At 46.9% G+C, this 19,371-nt stretch overlaps 7 protein-coding genes across 7 annotated transcripts; 5 read left to right on the forward strand and 2 right to left on the reverse strand.

Moving 5' to 3' along the window:
* Positions 1–337: 337 nt before the first annotated feature.
* COM2 (Com2p) lies at positions 338–2,050 on the forward strand (the record flags this gene model as incomplete). The annotated part of the gene is made up of 1 exon (XM_018878020.1): positions 338–2,050. The coding sequence occupies one exon, from the start codon at positions 338–340 to the stop codon at positions 2,048–2,050; it is 1,713 nt and encodes a 570-aa protein (XP_018735366.1).
* A 3,460-nt stretch (positions 2,051–5,510) lies between these two features.
* Positions 5,511–8,126, forward strand: ATG1 (serine/threonine protein kinase ATG1; the record flags this gene model as incomplete). The annotated part of the gene is made up of 1 exon (XM_018878021.1): positions 5,511–8,126. The coding sequence occupies one exon, from the start codon at positions 5,511–5,513 to the stop codon at positions 8,124–8,126; it is 2,616 nt and encodes an 871-aa protein (XP_018735367.1).
* Positions 8,127–8,980: 854 nt separating this feature from the next.
* Positions 8,981–10,300, forward strand: NSR1 (Nsr1p; the record flags this gene model as incomplete). Its single annotated transcript, XM_018878022.1, has 1 exon — positions 8,981–10,300. One exon carries the CDS (start codon positions 8,981–8,983, stop codon positions 10,298–10,300), a length of 1,320 nt encoding a protein of 439 aa, XP_018735368.1.
* A 465-nt stretch (positions 10,301–10,765) lies between these two features.
* Positions 10,766–12,535, forward strand: AWJ20_1170 (uncharacterized protein; the record flags this gene model as incomplete). The annotated part of the gene is made up of 1 exon (XM_018878024.1): positions 10,766–12,535. The coding sequence occupies one exon, from the start codon at positions 10,766–10,768 to the stop codon at positions 12,533–12,535; it is 1,770 nt and encodes a 589-aa protein (XP_018735369.1).
* Positions 12,536–12,586: 51 nt separating this feature from the next.
* Positions 12,587–16,219, reverse strand: UTP22 (Utp22p; the record flags this gene model as incomplete). The annotated part of the gene is made up of 1 exon (XM_018878025.1): positions 12,587–16,219. The coding sequence occupies one exon, from the start codon at positions 16,217–16,219 to the stop codon at positions 12,587–12,589; it is 3,633 nt and encodes a 1,210-aa protein (XP_018735370.1).
* A 647-nt stretch (positions 16,220–16,866) lies between these two features.
* On the forward strand, positions 16,867–18,563 carry YLH47 (Ylh47p; the record flags this gene model as incomplete). The annotated part of the gene is made up of 2 exons (XM_018878026.1): positions 16,867–16,924; positions 17,011–18,563. 2 exons carry the CDS (start codon positions 16,867–16,869, stop codon positions 18,561–18,563), a joined length of 1,611 nt encoding a protein of 536 aa, XP_018735371.1.
* Positions 18,564–18,890: 327 nt separating this feature from the next.
* On the reverse strand, positions 18,891–19,334 carry DUT1 (bifunctional dITP/dUTP diphosphatase; the record flags this gene model as incomplete). Its single annotated transcript, XM_018878027.1, has 1 exon — positions 18,891–19,334. The coding sequence occupies one exon, from the start codon at positions 19,332–19,334 to the stop codon at positions 18,891–18,893; it is 444 nt and encodes a 147-aa protein (XP_018735372.1).
* Positions 19,335–19,371: the final 37 nt, after the last annotated feature.

The raw sequence follows: 19,371 nt of genomic DNA on the forward strand, positions 1-19,371 counted from the left end.
TGATATGATTCTACAACCACTATTATACTTATAAAACTTGTTTTTATATATATATAGAGCATATCCACGGAACCAGTTGGAGGTTTTTTAAACTTTGTCGTCAATTGTGAGTTGAAGATATTTATAAGTCATTCGCTCGACCAAGTTTCTATTCGCTCTTTTACTACTATTTCTCACTTGCACCTGCCTCATCTCATTACACAACTACCACCACATCTCTCATAATAATACCTAGCTTCCACCAATTAATTATTTTTCAGTCTTATCACCAATTCGCTAAATTCCACTTTTTATTATTTTCACTTTGTATATTTGACACTCATACTTATTTATCACAATGTCTGCTTATTCGCCAATGCTTACTGTTTCATCTTTGGGCCGTCATAGTCTATTACTACAAGAGGATGAGTTTTCACTTGAGGCTACTGTAGCTGACCATACTCTGGGTCTTGACTCTTGGCAAGCCACTGGACATCCATTAGTTACTTCTCATCATAGTCTGGCACCAGTTGTGGTCCCCCCCAATTATTCATCTACTACGCCCCCACTTCTCCAAGTATCTGGTGATGACGATAGTTTATCGTCATACTCTACTTCACCAGTTACCCCATCATACTCATATGGCCCCAACATTGCTGGACTGCCGCATGACAGTAGTTCGACCCTGGTCAACTACTACTACTCTCCTCCACAGGGCCCAATTGGACTAGGAATCGATTTTTCCGAGTCTCCCATTCACTATCAAGAGTCATTGGCCGACTTCTGCCTGGGTGGCGAGAAGCCCAAATTCAGCAACGACCAATTCTTCTCTTTAACAGACTCTCCTATCAGCATTATATCTACCAGTCCAATGGACACTAGTTTTTGCGATCCCAAGAGTTTGGAACTGGCTGCTGATCAGATGTCGGCAGAGTCTCAACCTGTTCTGGAAACCAAGGTTCCTGCCGCTGCCACGGTTTCCACTGGTGCTGCTACTGCTCCCTCTGGTGCTACTACTACTACTGCTGGTACTGTTGTTACTGCTGGCGAGAGTTCCATCATGGCTACTAGTACCACCTCACTCACTAGCATCGACTTCGAGCCTAAAGCCAAGGCTACTCGAAGAAGATCTTCTGCTAAGAAGGATAGAAAGAAGTCCGAGGCTGGCCCTAAAGACAGAAAGAAGTCCGAGACTCCTGCTTCTGAGTCCACTACCCCTAGACCAAGAGTTCGCAAGAGAAAGTCAGAACTGTCACTTGATCTGTCAGAAATCGATAATACCACCACCTCCACACCCATTGCTACTGCCAGCAAAGACTCTGCCAAGATCCCAGTAAGAGTTGCTGCTCCACCACGAAAGCGCAGAAAGTCCTCGCAACCCGCATCTTCTACTTCTCACGTTGGTTCCAGTGGTGCTACTATTGTTACCTTCTCAGCAGTCTCTCCCGTAAGCCCACACCTCACTGCTGAGACTCTAGCCAGTCTTCCAGTTGATATCGCATCTCCTGGAGCCGAGTCGGATGCCACTATTGAAGAAGAAGACATTCCTTCGCCAATCAACCCCGATGACTTTGAATATGAAGCATCGCTAACAAAAGACGACAAGTCTCTTAGATCCGACCGCTGTTGTTCCAAAGCCGGTTCCGACCATACACACGCCTCGTCATCAAAATCCGACTCTAAATCACAATCAGGGTCCACTTCTCTGCCAGTGACAGTCTACCGACGGGGTCGCAAGCCTTCAAACAACGACGATTCGTCGAAACCATTCCTGTGTGAAGATTGCAACCGTACATTCAGAAGACAGGAGCACCTGAAACGTCATTACCGGTCACTTCACACTGGCGAGAAGCCATTTGAGTGTGAAGACTGCGGCAAAAAGTTCTCCAGATCCGACAATCTGGCACAACACATGCGGATTCACGCCAGACACACTGGATCCACTACCTCCACCACGTCCACTTTAGACGACGACTCGTCTGCCACAGCCAGTGGAGACGACGAAAACGACACTGATAGCGACAGCGAGCGAGCTGTCAAGACCACCAGCTCTCGCAAAGACCACAAATAGAGCTGTCAGCGTCGTTCCAAAAGAAAAAAAAAACAGTTTAGATGTTTGCACGCTTCTATTCATGTATATTATATTATATTTAGCATAGTGTTTACTCGGGTTACGAATCTCTTAATTTAATTTGTTTTATTGTCCACTTCTTCTCTTCTCCTCTCTTCTCACACATCCTGACCCCCTGGCACCCATTCCGGCTACTGACGGGCCGACCACGGCTCTCCACGTACCTAGCGGACCAGCCACCGTCTGCACGGTCCCCCAGTACCCACATTCCACACTGACACATACCGCTTCGCCGGTTACCCACGCAGAGGCCACCTGCTGCTGTACGAGGACCCACTGCCTCCGGCGGCTGGGGCTCTGCCCCAGACCCCGTGGCTCCTCTCGCTTCGCTCGAGTCGGTCCGTGGCTACCCCTACCGTGGCCACCCCTACCATGAATTGAGTCCGAACGAAAAAAAAACCACCGACCACCACCCCACGAACCGACTCGAGCGAAGCGAGAGGAGCCACGGGGTCTGGGGCAGAGCCCCAGCCGCCGGAGGCAGACCCCCTCCCCCCAGACACAGCCCGTATTGCACGCCGAAACGGGACACAGGGAATGCTCGTGTGACCGAGTAACATTTCCGCAGATGAGGCAGGCTGGACCCCCCTGGCGAACGTGCCCTTATCGGTGCGTGCTGATAAGACCCGGCCGTCGGAAACGGCAGGTGGGGTGTCGGTAGCGCCACAGCTGTCAGCGAGATAGAGCCAGGGAGGGATCGGTTTCTGTGGCTGAACAGTGGAAACAAGGTATTATTCTAATTATTATTTTCCTGCCGAGCATGTAATGTGATCTATTTGAGTTATTGACCCCAAGAAAGCAACCCGAATGGGAAATAATATATATAAATATCTCAAGTTCTGGACACGCCGGTGGGGGGTGGTGCTGCCTCCGGCGGCTGGGGCTCTGCCCCAGACCCCGTGGCTTCTCTCGCTTCGCTCGAGTCGGGGGTGGCTGAGGGTGTCAGACAGCGAGAAACGAGCCGTGTCGATGGGACTGGAGGTCCAGTGAGGACTGGGTTTGCTGGCTGGAGGGAGGCAGCAAGAAATGAGAGGGAATGCTGAGAAGGGAAAGGAATGCACCCTTTTACGGGACTATGGACGGCTCGCTAGACCAACCAGACCAGTCGAAACCAGCGAAACAGCCCAGAGTGGGAGTTTTGTTGCTGGATCAGGAGCCAGCGGTTCAGCCATCGGCAGTCGGTCATATGGGGTCAGGCTGACGTAACAGGCCGTAATATCACATGTGCAGTGCGCTATATGTCGGTTGCGGTGCGAATATCGCATCATCGCTGTCCTATTTGGGCTTATCCAGGCGCCAATCCAGTTAGAGCTGTGGCTTCTAACAACCCACGCTAACGCTAACAACGCTTCAAACTAACTACACTCAGACTTCCCCTTATCTGACAGACCACCTCCCCACATCCCCACCAGGAACTGCTAGTATCATCTAAGAAAGCAACCACTAACAACCACTAGCAACCGCTAAGCAACCGCTAGCAGTAATAATGAATTTACTGGATTTAATGGACTTGGCAGTCGGCTTGCTTTGTGCTTATCAGTTGCTAACACACACACTCGCACCCCACCTTCCCACCCGCACAAACACACGCCCACCACACGCCCACACACACTCTCTATAAACTAAAGCCTGTCACTGTAGATACAGTCGCCATAGCTACAGCCAACAGCAGAAAGGCACATAAAACACAGCAGCAGCCGCTGAGTGGGCTGGCTACCCCGCTACCCGACCCCTATCTGCTAAACGGCTTTCCGGCATGACCCCGCGACCAGCGGGCTATCACCGACAGCTGCCCCACCACCCCACCTCTTATCTCACCAACCTCCAACACCCCGTCACGCTCCCCATTTCTACTCCATACCCCCCCATTCCCGACTCGAGCGAAGCGAGAGGAGCCACGGGGTCTGGGGCAGAGCCCCAGCCGCCGGAGGCAGACGGGCCGGGTGGGTGTGCCTCCGGCGGCTGGGGCTCCGCCCCAGACCCTGGTAGTGCTCCGCTTCGCGAAGCGGTAGCGGCGGGATCGCGACCCCGCCACCGACTGTGCCGCTGTTGTCACATCTGGTGACACAGGCAGCACGAATGATACTATCGGCCAGATCAGGAAAGGCACCCTTGCCTGTGGCATCATTTACTGCGACCTGATAACACCGGCGGCCCTAACCCTCATGTGACTACCTCAATATATTGATTGATTATTGTAATAATATATTTTAGGCTCTAGACGCACACGCACCACCACCACCTTCCACCCCGTTTGGTACCGTTTCGGTTGTTTCCCGTGTGCTTGTTTATTGTTATCGCAGTTGTTGTTGTTGTTGTATCAGCAAGAACCGATTCTGCTACAACAGACTTATATTTTTTTTTGCTTTCAACCGGTAGGTATCGCCTGTTTATTTTGTTGTTACACCAACACTATCGTCACCACTACTCAAACTGGTAATAGCTGAATCAGGAATCAAGCAGCCAGGCAGCAGCAGCTTTGGGTCAGCAGTCAAGCCAGTAGTCAAACTAAGCAGGGTCTCAGTCATCCTTTCTCCGTTTCCCGCCGCCGCTGATAGCTACTACTACTGGTTATAGGATTTACTGGTACTACTACAGTTGGTAATATTTAATTTGTTAGGTTCTTACAAATCGCATAACATCTTAACTTTCAATCATCTCCTTCACATACCATACTTTACTTGCCACTACCAGCAGATCGGTAGAAATTAATTACACGGATAACTTCGCTTGTTTGGCCTGTCTGCGACTGCGTGCCATTAGTTAACTAAGTGAAATCAACTGGTACTTCCGAGTATATATAGAACGCTCGTTTCTCGATATTTTTGCTGTAAAACGGGCACCTGAGTTTACGTGATAGCCGACTTAACGCCGATATCTTCAGAATCATCAACATTCGCATCAGCATCACATCGATCGCACATCTCGCATAATCAACCGCTGTTTTCGCTGTCGCCACTATACGCGTCAATAGAACTGGAGTCTAGTCTGAGGTTTTTGGTTTGATCTCGACTTGTTTTTCAGCCCTCTTCGACCGGTTCTTGTTTGTCTCTATTGTTTTTATTGTTTTATTTGCTGGTTCGATTGTTTTCGCTGGTTACCTTCTGTACTGTGCTCGTGTCTTAAGGTCCCGCTAAGGTGTGTAGCGAGCGATCCTGATTGTATTCTACTTTGATAGTAGGATATCTGCAACGAATTAGAACAGATCAGAACAAATTAGAACAGAACAGAAGATTGGTTTTACCGTCTGGTTATTTATTTATTGTTGAGAATTTAATTTCATTGAATTAGGGACACATCAATACAGCTGTTTCGTGCCCGCGACTGATTCTCAGTCCACGTCTCATCGCCTTACTGGTTCGCATACTAACACACCCCACGTACACTACCGTCACATCTCATGTCCGATGCCAAGTCATCACGCCATCAAGAGCTCAAGGACTATAGAATTGGCAAGGAAATCGGCAAGGGTAGTTTTGCCACGGTTTATAAAGGTGAACATGTTCCATCAGGTTCGGGCGTAGCCATCAAGGCTGTGTCCCGGGTCAAATTGAGCAAGAAACTGCTCGAGAACCTGGAGTCGGAGATTTCAATTCTAAAAACTATGAAGCATCCTCATATTGTGGCACTTCTAGACTATAGACGCACTTCGACTCATTTCTACCTCGCCATGGAATACTGTTCTCTGGGTGATTTATCTTATTTTATCCGTGATCGAGAAAAGATTTCCAAGTCTCTACCGCTTGTAGCGTCTCTGTTTCAGAGATACCCATCTCAACAAGGTCTCCATGAGGATCTGGCAAGGCATTTCCTCAAGCAACTTGCAAGTGCTCTACAGTTTCTCCGACAGAGAGACCTAGTTCACCGAGATATCAAGCCTCAAAACTTGCTACTATTACCGCCAAAGAAAAGTAAAAAAGAGGCAGAGGAAGCCGGATATGCTGGTCAATGGGAGCTTCCTGTGCTGAAATTGGCCGATTTCGGGTTTGCTCGAAGTCTACCAAGCACATCATTGGCGGAAACTTTGTGTGGATCTCCTTTATACATGGCTCCGGAGATTCTCCGCTACGAGAAATACAATGCTAAAGCCGATTTATGGTCTGTTGGTGCAGTTGTTTATGAGATGGTGATTGGAAAGCCACCTTTCCAGGCCGCTAACCATGTTGACTTGCTCAAGAAAATTCAACAAGCGGATGATAAAATCGCGTTTCCAAGTTCTAGTAATGCGAGCGAGGAAATCCGGAAATTGATTCGCTCGTTACTGAAGAAATCACCTACCGAGCGAGTAGGGTTCAGCGAGTTTTTCCAGAATCCAATTCTCCGCGAAGATATACCTACCGAAAACAAACCTTTGGATCAGTCTAATTTGGACGAGAAGATTTTTATTTCCGAGTATATCGACGGCGTACCAACAGCCACACGGCTTCCAACACCACCATCGGGATCAGAGACTGGTTCTCCTGCGAAACATGAGTCTGGTAAGGACAATGTAGAGCGTGTGGACCGCACAAACTCTCACTCTCCTAACTACAGTTATGCGACATCACCCGAGGGAACTAACCTGAATCGACCTCGTGTTAATACAGGATCCAGCCCTGATAAGTACCCTGGACGTGCAGTCGCTAACAATTCAACCCCTTCTCCAAATACATCTTTAATAGTCGACGACCGGAAATCATACAGATCGAGTAATCCTGGCAGTCAAGAGCACCAGAAACAAGATAACTCAGGATCCAAAGACCGACGTGAGCAGTCACCAACGACTACCAATAACCAAGTGGCAATACCCATGAATCGGACTAACGCCGCCTCTGCATCTACTTACTACTCATCATCACGACCATCAGTACGTGACGACAGTCTCGAACAGGAATATGTGGTGGTAGAAAAGCGAACGGTTGAAGTGAATGCATTTGCTGATGAGGTAGCTTACTCACCAACATCCGCCAAGTTCTCGGTCTCTCCGATTCGTGCAATCATGCAGAATAACATGCAGAGAGATAGAAGGATGTCCATTGGTTATGGCAGCTCTCCTACCAATGCATTGACAAAAGCTCTTAGTATGGCATCTGCTCGTTTGTTCGGCACCAAGGTCGATATTAATGGAACTACAACATCGGTTTCACCACCTCAATTTGCTCAACGGCCCATTCCTTCGACAATCGAGGTCGAGGAACGGATCTTGATCAAGGAATTAGAAGCACTAGCAACTAAAGCAAAAGTTGTCAACTTGTTTGCCGAGGTCAAGTATTCACAGTTGCTTCCTACTGACCCTGAACGGATCTTATCAGAGGATGCTAGCAGGACCACCTCCGACGAGCATCTGCTTAACCTAGACCCTGAGACCTGTACAGTTGTTGCTGAAGAAGCAATGGTTCTCTACGTCAAGACTCTGTCATTATTATCAAAAGCAATGGAAAAGGCTGCCGGATGGTGGGATGAGAACGATAGTAAAGGAGCCTCACTTCAACTGAACGACGTTGTGCAGTGGATTCGTGAAAAGTTCAACGAGTCTCTAGAGAAAGCTGAGTATGCCCAAGATCGTATTGAAGCTTGTCGGAACAGCATTGCTGCTAGTGCTAGCCATTCTGACAGAAGGTCGATGGACAAGTCGTCATCGATTACTGCTGAAAAGCTCATTTTCGACCGAGCTCTAGAAATGTCCAGAGCCGCTGCCGTCAACGAACAAGTGGGTGAGGACCTGGAAGGTTGTGAACTCTCCTATGGAACAGCTGTTTGGATGCTGGAAGCACTCCTGGTCACTGACAAACAAGACGAACTACTGGATGACGACGACCGGGCAATTGTCGAAAAGTTCATCGCCAGTATTAGCCATAGATTATCAGTACTACGAACAAGACTAGAAGCAATTGGCAAAGGAGGCCACGCTCAAACTCCTGCACTACCAATCCACTTCCGACGTCGCACCTCATCTTCATCCTCATCATCCTCACCTAACAAGTACGCCTCCAGAGGCCAGATCACCGAGCTGTCATCCCACGCTATTGATGATTAGACAACAATGCATCTTATTTAACTAAACGTTTATTATTATTTTATTATTATTTTATTATTATTTTTATTATCATTAAATTATTTTATTAAGTTATTATTTTATTAAACCATTGATCAAACCTGGTTGGGGGAGCATGCCTCCGGCGGCTGGGCTCCGCCCAGACCTGGCTGTGCTCGCTTCGCGAGCTGGCTGGGGGGTTGACATTCGCTGTTCGTGAAGTTTTACTTGTTTTATGGAATTATTCGACTCGATGGATCTACAGGTCTATGCTCCTCAGGGTGCCTTATCATATCCTGTTCATGCATGGAATCAACGGTGAGATAGCGGTAGGGGTAGAGTGCAGTTAGCAGACGACCTACTGCCTTGTTGGACCCGCCTCAGTTATCTAATAGGAATGATATACAATCAGCGGTCAAATTGGTTTGTGACTGCAGTGTAATACACTGAACTGGATGTCCCAAGCAGGACGGACCCTGAATAACCGTTATGAGGTCTTATTTCCTACTACAGTAGCGATCGCCTACCAAAGAATTTTAAAAAACACCTAAAATTGTGAAATTCGTCTATAGCTATAGTTCTAGTTTGTAGCTTGCACAAACTCCTAATAAAAATACTAGCAATGAAGTGAGATATCGAGGAGCTCTGTCTCATTGTGCTATTTCAATGCTATCAACATTTTTTTACGCCGCTCCATCACATACTGTACTTATTTCTTTTTTTTGAAAAATTTTACCGAACCCTTATTTTTTTTTTTTTTTTTTTTTTTTTGGAATATCATTGCAAGTATAAAAATTATTTCTCTTCCTTCTTCACACTATTCTTGGTGAAATTTACTTCTGAAAAAAAACTTAAAAATGGCTAAATCAAAATCTAAGGATAATAAGAAGACTGAAGTCTTAAAAGCTCAAACCAAGGGCTCCAAGGTTGCTAAAGAGGTGAAGAAGGCTTCTACTTCGAAGCCTTCCAAGACCCCAGTCAAGGAGGAGAAGAAGTCTAAGAAGAAGTCCAAGAAGGAGGAATCCGAGTCCGAGTCTGAATCTGACTCCGATTCTGATTCTGATTCTGACTCTGACTCTTCCAGCTCCAGCTCTGATTCTGACTCCAGCTCCAGCTCTGACTCTGACTCTAGCTCGAGCTCTAGCTCCGATTCCGATTCAGACTCCGACTCATCTGATTCTGAAGAGGAGAAGGAGGAGAAGAAGGAAGAAAAGAAGGACTCTTCTGACTCTGACTCTAGCTCTGATGAGGAGGAGGAGAAGAAGGAGGACAAGAAGGACTCTTCTGACTCTGATTCCTCAGACTCTTCAGACTCGTCTGATTCCGACTCTTCTGATGATGAGGAGGAAGAGAAGTCCACTAAGAGAAAGGCCTCTGATGATGAAGAGGAAGAGGAGAAGCCCACTGAGGTTAAGAAGCAAAAGGTCGAGGAATCTGCCGAGGAGCAAACCACTCTCTTTGTCGGTCGTCTTTCTTGGAACATCGATGACGCTTGGCTGTCTGAGGAGTTCCAAAATGCCGAGGGTTTCATCAGCGCTCGTGTCATGACTGACAGAGCCACTGGCAGATCCAAGGGTTTCGGTTACGCCGACTTCAAGAGCAAGGCTCTTGCTGAGAAGGCTCTTAACGAGTACCAAGGAAAGGAAATCGATGGCCGTCCCATCAACCTTGATGTTTCTAACTCAAGACCCCAAACTCCTCAAACCAGAGCTAACAACAGAGCTTCTCAATACGGTGACAAGCCCTCTGCTCCTTCTGACACTTTGTTTGTCGGTAACTTGTCTTTCGACACTGACCGTGATCAACTTTTCGAGGCCTTTGGCCAACAAGGTAGCGTCATCTCTGTCCGTATCCCTACCCACCCTGAGACCGAGCAACCCAAGGGTTTCGGTTACGTTCAATTCGGTTCTGTTGAAGAGGCTCAAACCGCTTTGAACAACCTCCAAGGTGCTGACATTGCCGGACGTCCTGTTCGTCTTGACTTCTCCACTCCTAGAGATTCTCCTGCTCCTGGTGCCGGTGGTCGTGGTGGTTTCGGTGGCCGTGGTGGTCGTGGTGGCCGTGGTGGATTCGGTGGCCGTGGCGGTTCTCGTGGCGGTTTCGGTGACCGTGGTGGCAGAGGTGGTTTCAGACCCCGTGGTGCCCCCGATTTCCAAGGAAAGAAGACCACTTTCTAAATCAATGGACTATTGTATTCGGGTAATGAACTCTAAACTGGGACTGTCATGTTCCAATTGTATCATTTAAAAGTATTATATATTGTTTTTGTGTTTCATTTTTTTATTGTTTATTTAATTGTTTCTGCATGTACTCTAGAATTGATGCATTGTTATTATACTACTTCTTGCTTACCATGAATCTCAAAGATCCTTGAATCATGTTATCAATGCGTTGGTATCGATGTGAGATCATGAACTGTCATGTTGGCCCACCAAATACGAAAAATTGATCAGTGGTCTAGACTTACCGTATATAGAGATCGATTACGGAGAGCTATGGCGTCGAAAACATTTATTTTCAGCTTAATATATTGGTCATGTATCTTTTTCAGCTTCTCAACTCAGACAAGACTAAACCATCAAGAGAGGTTAACACTCAAAGAGACCGCTGAAAATGGCACCCTAGCTCGAAAGCTCATTCGCATGTATAAAAATTCCAAGAATGGTGACTACTGTAGAGTATGCAAAAATGGATTAGAGTTGACCAAAAAGGTTTCTTTGAATTCACCAGAATCTATTCCAATATTTCTTCGCAAAATTTGTGAACATAAGAAGCTGGCTGGAACATCAAGATGTGACTTGAAGTATTATGGTTCCATACAGGGGGAACAGAGTTCCTTTGTGACCCACTTGATAAACGTACTGACTTTGATGGAACCAAAGGGTCTGGATGGGGAATATTTTTGCCATTACATTCTTCAAGGTTTGTGCGATTTACCCACAACACCGTCTTACGATCTATCGACATGGTGGCCACCAAAACCAGATTCTGCTAGGATCCCACCAAGATCTGGTAAAACATTTGGAGTCGTCCATCTATCGGATATTCATTTGTCTACTGATTATACTGTTGGATCAGAAGGCAATTGTATAGGTATAATGTGCTGCACTCCCAGTTCCATAAGAGATCCAATACAGCAACCTTTTCCAGCGCCTAAAATGGGATACTATAACTGTGATGCCCCACCAGCTCTTGTTGACGGTTCTCTAGCAGGCCTTTCTAATCTGTACAGAGAAGGAAACCTAGACTATGATTTTGCAATCTTCACTGGTGATATGGTTGACCACAACCCAGCATGGATCAGTTATGAACAGAGCCTTTTAGAAGAAGAAAAAGTTATGAACTATTTAAAGAAATACCTGAACAACACACCTGTCTATGCAGTGCTAGGAAATCATGATAGTTATCCCTTTAGTCAGGTAGCGCAAACCTCATCGGGCTTTGCCGATTTATTCAGTTTCAACACTGATCTTATGGCAAAGCTTTGGGAAGATAACGAATGGCTCAACCCTGCCACGGCCAAACAGGCGAGAGTACATTATGGAGCTTACTCGACCTTAACCAGACAGAACTTGAGAATTATATCTCTCAACTCAAATTTCTGGTATCGATGGAACTTTTATAATTACTGGAACATTGAGAATCCTGACACCTCAGGTACTCTACGATTCCTTGTTGAAGAGCTTATCAGAGCAGAGAACAAGGGAGAAAGAGTTTGGGTGATAGCTCATGTTCCTCCTGGTGGTCTTTCTGATGAAGCCATGCCAATTGCATCACAATCACTCTACCAAATTTTCCATAGATTTTCTCCCGAGACCATTGCTGGTCTCTTTTTTGGACACACGCATCAAGATGAGTTCACAGTTTTATATAAACACAATGCGACAGCAAAGGCAATTGAAGATGCCATCAATGTAGCATGGATTGGGCCATCAGTTACTCCACTTTCACGATACAACCCTGGCTTCAGATTCTATAAAGTAGACTCTGGGTCGTTTGACATAATGGAAGCATATACATTCAATGCTCCACTGAATGATACATTTGCAGATGATAGGGAGTTGGAATGGAAATATGAGTATTCAGCTAGAGAAGAGTACGATGCATACCAGGCATGGCCAAAATCAGAACCACTCAATGCTTCATTTTGGCATAGAGTAGCAGAAGGAATTAAAAATGATCCGTTAATGTCACAAAAGTACTCGGATAACGCATATCGTCGGTCTCCGTACGCACCCGACTGTACACGGTCGCATTGCCGTTTTGATAACTACTGCTATACAACAAGTATGTCAACTCAACAGGCATTACAATGTAGACTTGACTATGGGGTTCATTTGCGTAAATTGCTAACAGGAGGACCAACATATCCTATGCCACGACCAATCCGAGATATCGTCGAGAGGTCTTAGATATGATATTTATAAACAAATTCATTACAATAATATTAATATATACATATATTACACGTCAATCTTGACTACAAGATCACCACCAATTCTTGCAATCTCTTCGATGATAGCGTCTTTGTTCAGTTCGACAACGTTTGACTTGGTTGGAATGGTTGAGAAGTTATGATTGACCTTGAACTTTTGAGGCTGAAGAATCTCTCTCTTCCAGAGACCAGCGATGATCTGTTCTTCACATGTCTTATCATCTGGTGATCCACTGTAGAATAGAATAAGAGTGTCCTGATATTTCTTGGCGAGATCCTTATAAAACTCAAGACCAATATTAACAGACTTTTCAACCAACTCATCCAAGTCTTCGACGGGCCTTGGTAATTGAAGATTCTTATACCCCGCATCGACGTCTCCAGCAGAGGATGGATTCTTGATGTGAATGAGGATATCAAAATCAACCAATGAACTAGTAAACATGAGCGATTGGTCAACATGACCCGATGTCAACATATGATCAACAGCTCTAGCTAAAGCGGTTGTACGGGCAGCAACAATCTTTCCAACTTCAGAACGGGGAATTTGCTGTGTCCACAGAGTTCCAGTAGGATCGTACTTTGTTCCAATAAACATTGGGGCGAGTGTGAGAGCTGGATCTTGTGTTCTGTGCTTGGAAAATGCATCAGAGATTTTCTGGTAGAATGGCAATGACATGGCAGTTCCTTCAACAGCGGATAAAGTAGTAGCAACGACATCGTCCTTACTAGCATCGGAAGCCTTTTCAGTGTCAAGAACAAGAGGTTCCTCACGCCAGTCCCATGTCGATAAGAACGCTAATACCCGGTAAAAGGCAGTCACAGCGCTACTAGGAGGAACATAAGGAGACGAATCTAAGAATGGCTTCAGCGCCAATAACTCTACGACCTCGTCGCGAACGTGACTGGCCAAAAGGTGCGATTTAAACCAAACCTTGAGCATACGAGCAGTAGCAGAATAATAGGGATATCTCAAACTCAAGGTATGGATAACACGATTGTGAGTGGTGACTTCAGAATACTTTTGCTGATATAGATGGACTGAGGTATTTTGTTGATGTTTTTCCTCATTCAGACGCTGATAGAGCTGCTCATCACGGTCGTTTCTGATTCTGAACTTGAAGGAGTAGCCTTGAGCGGTCTGAACTTGTAGGAAGCCAACCTCATCAGGACCATTAGGAATGAAATCGTCAGCAGACTCAACACCGACAAGCACAACCATGTTCTTTTCCTGCTTTCTCAGCTGGTCGGCTATTTTCAGAAGGAAGGCAGTTTTGGTCTTTTCTAAAGCATTAACATCATCGGGCCATCTACTGGACGACTCAAACTCGATAATACCCAGGGCTATGCTGTCATCCGAAGTGAAGTCATAGGCACATGGCTCAGAAATGCTGGTATAACGAAGTGACGAAGATGCAGGAAGGACAGAGCGAATCCTGAGTGGAAGCTCTGACAAGTTTTGAATGATATTAGCGGTTTGCTGGAATGCTTGGTACTTGATTTGGAAGAGTTGGGTCGAAATAACCGATCGCTCTTTGTGACCAGGGAATCTAGGTTGAAGAGGTAGGTACTTGAGGATGTTGTCATGGGTATTTTCAATCTCTGAACCCTTAAAGTGGCGATAAAGAATATACTCAACAATAGAATTGACTACTGGTTTTGTTGGACTGTGCTTCCAAACGACGGATTCCATAATACTACCATCTTGGAATCTTCTAAGCTCACTTTTTTTGCCCCAGAACTGACGGAACTTCTCAGCAGCACTAGCGTCCTCTGATGGTGGTCCATGAGTAACGAGTTTCTCACATTCCTGGGGGTCCAAAATAACACCGACAGCTATGGCACTCTCCTCGAACATACCCTTGCGCTTGGATATACTCCACGACGAAGATGAAGCATTAGTCGAGTATAAAGAGGGAAGAGGAGTAAATACTAACTGTCTTGCACGTGAACCTAAACCAAACTTCAATACTTTGGCCAGCTTCTCAACACAAAAGTGTTGATAAGACCGGTAATTGATCCTGTTTAATGGACTGAATATAGTATTGTTGAAATCAGGGAAGGTTACAGTAAAGAAAGCGTCATATCGTAGTTGGGGAACAGTCAGTTTCTCAAGGAAAATGGCATCAAACCGGTCTTTAACTACATCACTCAACAGGTCACTGGTTACAGCAGCTTCATGACGCAACAGAGAATAACTCCAGGCGGACACCTTGTAAAATACATTGAGTTTCGAGTCTCTATCAAAGAGAAAAGCAGCAGTACCAGGAACAGGCGACTGAGGAACAAACTGCTTTAAACTCTCCAGCTTTGTATTCTGGCCCTTTACGGTAGAGAAAGATAGTCCCAGACGACCAGAAATGTCGTTGTTGGCCAGGAAGGTCAGAGTAGCCTTGAAAAGTTGGTAACTACTATAACCGGCCATTAATACCTTTGATGAACCAGATCGATCACCTCCTTGTAAAAGAGCAGCCATTAACAAACACCATTCAAAATGACCGAAACCACCATGTCTTGGAGACGAGTCGAAACCACGTTGACGGAGCCACAAACGACCCAACTTAGCAGCGTCTTTGAATGCCTCACACTGATGACAAGCTCTGTGAATGAATTCGAGATATGAAGAATAAGTAGTGTCGGATAATAGTGATGAGTTATACAGCGGAGTGGGTGGCAGCATCTTTGCACTGTTATTATCGGCAGTAGAATCCTGTTGAAGTCTGACACAGTTTCTTTCTGGTGACAGTTTACGAGATTCAAAAGTGGTGGGAGCAACTCCGAAAACAACATTGATGTTGAATCGTTTGGCAAGTTTTGAATCAGTGAATGTAAGTCTAATAATAGGTTTTAAAGGGTCGTCATGTTGAAGAGTGTATGAGACATTGACGGGCAGAGACTCGTCAGCCCTGATAATTGAAGCGATATAAGCGACGTAAAATGCACGTTTGTGGAAGTAACGGTAATTAACATAGTCTTTTTCCTGGAACAAGGAAGAAGGCATAGTAATAAGTAGATCAATGGACACGCCTTCTGGTTGGGTAACAGCAGTTTTAATCGAATAACTACCGACAATATTAATACTTTCTGGATGAGCAATCTTGAACTTGTATTTAATGTCAGGAGACGGTTTAGGATCAGGAAACGGGATAGCGAGTTTTTTAGATGAAACGAGCTTAACAGCTTGACCAAGGGACAGTTCCTGCTCCCTTGAAGAACTCTGCTGCAGAACATGGTTGAGCTGGAACAAGAACTTATCTAGCGACTGAGTATACTTTTCAGACAGTGCCAATTCAGTGAGCAGCTCATCAATTTGCATCTTGAAAATATTGGACTTGAAAAGCTCTGAAGTCTCTCTAGCAATCTGAACATCCTGAGCAGAGATAGACTGCTTGGATTTGGACCGAGTCTGACTAGCATCTCCATTTTCTTCCTCGTCATCTTCCTCATCCTCATCCATTTCCTCGTCCTCATCTTCATCTTCCTCACCATCGTCATCCTGATCCTGCTCATCGCTGTCGAAATCATCTTCTTCCTCAGACAAATCAGCCAGAGATGCAATCACCTTCTGCTTCTTAGCGGGCAACGCAGTCTCAACGGCAGCAGCCTGCCCGACCGAGCCGTTGGTTTTCTTGGAGAAATCGCCGCTCTTTCTCTTAGCCATAATACAAATGCCAAAGCCCTGTAAAAGAAGCTGAATGAATCGTCTCGACCTGGACCGAAACCTATCCAAATATTTTTTTTCTACTGCATATGCACCCTCCCTCCCTGATACAGTTTTTTCCACCGACCACCATCCCAGCCGTACCATCCACCATCACGTGATCAAAAAATTATCCGGACCCCGAATTCCTGGTCCCTACTCAGTCCCAGGCCCCCATTCCACCCCTCGAAACCACTCCCGGCGACCAGCGGGAACCCGACTCGAGCGGAGCGAGAGGAGCCACGGGGTCTGGGGCGGAGCCCCAGCCGCCGAGGCACACATGGGGCTGGCGGATCTGCCTCCGGCGGCTGGGGCTCCGCCCCAGACCCCGTGGCTCCTCTCGCTCCGCTCGAGTCGGGTTCCGGGTGACGGTAGTGAGAGGTTTCGGAGTGGTTGACAGGGATCAAGGGATCAAGGACGGTTTCGGAGATGGAGGAGCCAGCCTCGGGGGTGCGGTGCGAGAAAGGTGCAGGAACGGCTGGCATGGGATGGCGGGAGGGTGCGAGGCGCATGGATGGGGCCCCGAGCGCTGATTTTCAGCCGGAGCAGGAGTTCGCCTCTTACATTAAACGTCGCTTGTCGGAGTTAGAATGTCGGGTGTACAGAGAATGGGTATAATTCGACACGGGTTGATTCCTCGGGTCAAAGGTGAGTTCGGTGGTCCTGGTATGGATTGGTATACGGATGAAGGTTTTTTTTTTCAGTCGGATCGTGATCCGGACAACGGAAAATCGGATACTAACAGTTGATAGTTGGTCGGGGAATCGTCAGCTTGAGCAGCCGGTCGCTGTCAACTTTGACTGCTGCCGGCGCCAGATCCGGTCAATTGGCTACTGTGGGTCTCGTTCATACAAATTCCACAAGAAATACGAGTTCGCCATTATTGTTTGTCATTGGCAGACGGTTCCAATCGACGGTTCAGAAGGAATCCGTCAAAAAGGACGACAAACCTGCTGCTGCTGCTGCTGCCGCGGCTGTCTCGGGCTCGGGGTCTTCATCCGGTTCGTCGGCCACTGCTTCATCATCTGATTCAGCAACTGCTTCAAAAACTGGCTCGACTGGCTCGACAACTGGTTCAAGTTCTTCTGGCACTACTGAGACTGCACCAGCCAAAGTGGAGAAAAAACTCACTATATGGGAAAAAGTCAAGCATGAAGCGCAACATTACTGGGATGGTACTAAACTGCTCGGTTATGAATTCAAAGTGTCGACTAAACTGCTTGCTAAAATGGCAGCTGGATATGAGCTGACAAGAAGAGAGAACCGTCAACTGAACAGAACTCTTCAGGATATTATGCGATTAGTTCCATTTTCCATGTTCATTCTTGTTCCCTTTGCCGAACTTTTATTGCCATTTGCATTGAAAATCTTCCCCAACTTACTTCCTTCTACTTACGAGTCTGGTAAGGACAAGGAAGCCAAGACCAAGAAACTCCGGAAAACTCGAGGTGCCGTGTCGCAGTTTTTGCGTCAGACCGTCACTGAAAGTGGAATGGTGTTCCCAGTAGTGGTCAACCCCGAGCAAAAAGAGCAGTTTGCCACTTTTTTCAAGCAAGTCAAGTCTAGTGTGCAACAACCATCAAGAGAACTGCTCATTTCAGTAGCAAGATTGTTTAAAGATGACGTTGTTCTCGATAATTTGTCGCGTCCTCAACTGGTAGCTATGGCCAAATATATCAATATCCATCCGTATGGAACCAGTGTGATGCTTCGGTACTCGATTCGTCACAGAATGAGACAGATTAAACAAGACGACCGAGCCATTGACTATGAAGGAGTCGAGTCTCTGTCGGTTCCTGAGCTGCAATCTGCCTGTGCTTCCAGAGGTATCAAGACCTATGGAATATCACCAGCCAAACTTCGTGACGATCTGACCACATGGTTAGAGCTTAGATTGCACCAGAAAGTGCCCAGTACACTTTTGATTCTCAGTTCGGCGTATACTTACGGCGAGCCTGATAACCTTGATTCGTACTATGACGGTATTCAAGCTGTGTTAAGCGCACTTCCTGAAGAGTTATACCACGAAGCCGAGCTCGAAGTGTCGTCTACATCTGCCACTAACAAGCAACGTCTCGAGGTGTTGAAGGAGCAACAGGAGCTCATTCAGGACGAAAACGACGAGGAAATGGAGAGCGGCCATGTCATCAAAGTCAGAGACCACCTGAGTATCGAGGACGACGAGCCTGTAGCGGCCGAAGTGCCCAAAGAAAAGAGCGATGCCGCCACCAACGCTGCCAACGCCGTCAAATCGGCTGCTGCTGCTGCTGGACAGGCCAAAAAAGAAGCCGACAACCGGGACTAGACGGCCCGTGCCGGCTTGCACTGTCCTGCCGCTGTAGTCTGCGTGTATAAGATACATTATTTAATTATCCAGTTCATTTTGTACATAAATCATGGTTCATAGCACACACATTCTGTGAGGGGGGGACATGCCTCCGGCGGCTGGGGCTCCGCCCCAGACCCTGGTTGCTCCTCTCGCTACGCTCGAGTCGTTCCGTCGACAGTTTCAGCCATCTCCTGCGAAGCAGGAGCCACGGGGTCTGGGGCAGAGCCCCAGCCGCCGGAGGCATGTTCCCCGCCAGCGCGAGTGATTAATTGAATTAAGTAAAGAAGGTTCATGGGTCGTGATCTAGTTCTTGCCAGTGCTGCCGAACCCGCCAGCGCCTCGTTCGGTTTCGTCGAGAGTTGTGAGGACCTCGACTTCGGTGTTGACGATTTTTTCTAGCACCAGTTGAGCGATTCTGTCGCCAGCAGCCACTGTGTAGTCCTCGTTGCTGTGGTTGAACAGCAGAACTCGCACCTCTCCTCTGTAATCGGCATCGATAACACCAGCTCCGGTGCTGAGTCCGTGTTTAACAGCCAGTCCACTTCTTGGGGCGACTCGGCCATAAGTGCCAACAGGGACGGCAATGGCAATATCAGTTTTAACAAGACCTCGGCCTTGGGCTTTAATGACAGCGGCCTCGCTGCTGTAAAGGTCGTATCCAGCAGCCAGAGCGGATCCACGAGTGGGGGCTTTGGCATTCTCAGACAACAGCTGTACTTTAAGAGTAGGAACTGCGGATTGGGTCATTATAGAGCGTGTAATGAATCGGATGTGTGAATAGCGA

This window comes from Sugiyamaella lignohabitans, chromosome A (assembly GCF_001640025.1).
Source record: "Sugiyamaella lignohabitans strain CBS 10342 chromosome A, complete sequence".
Classification (NCBI taxonomy): Eukaryota; Fungi; Ascomycota; class Dipodascomycetes; order Dipodascales; family Trichomonascaceae; genus Sugiyamaella; species Sugiyamaella lignohabitans.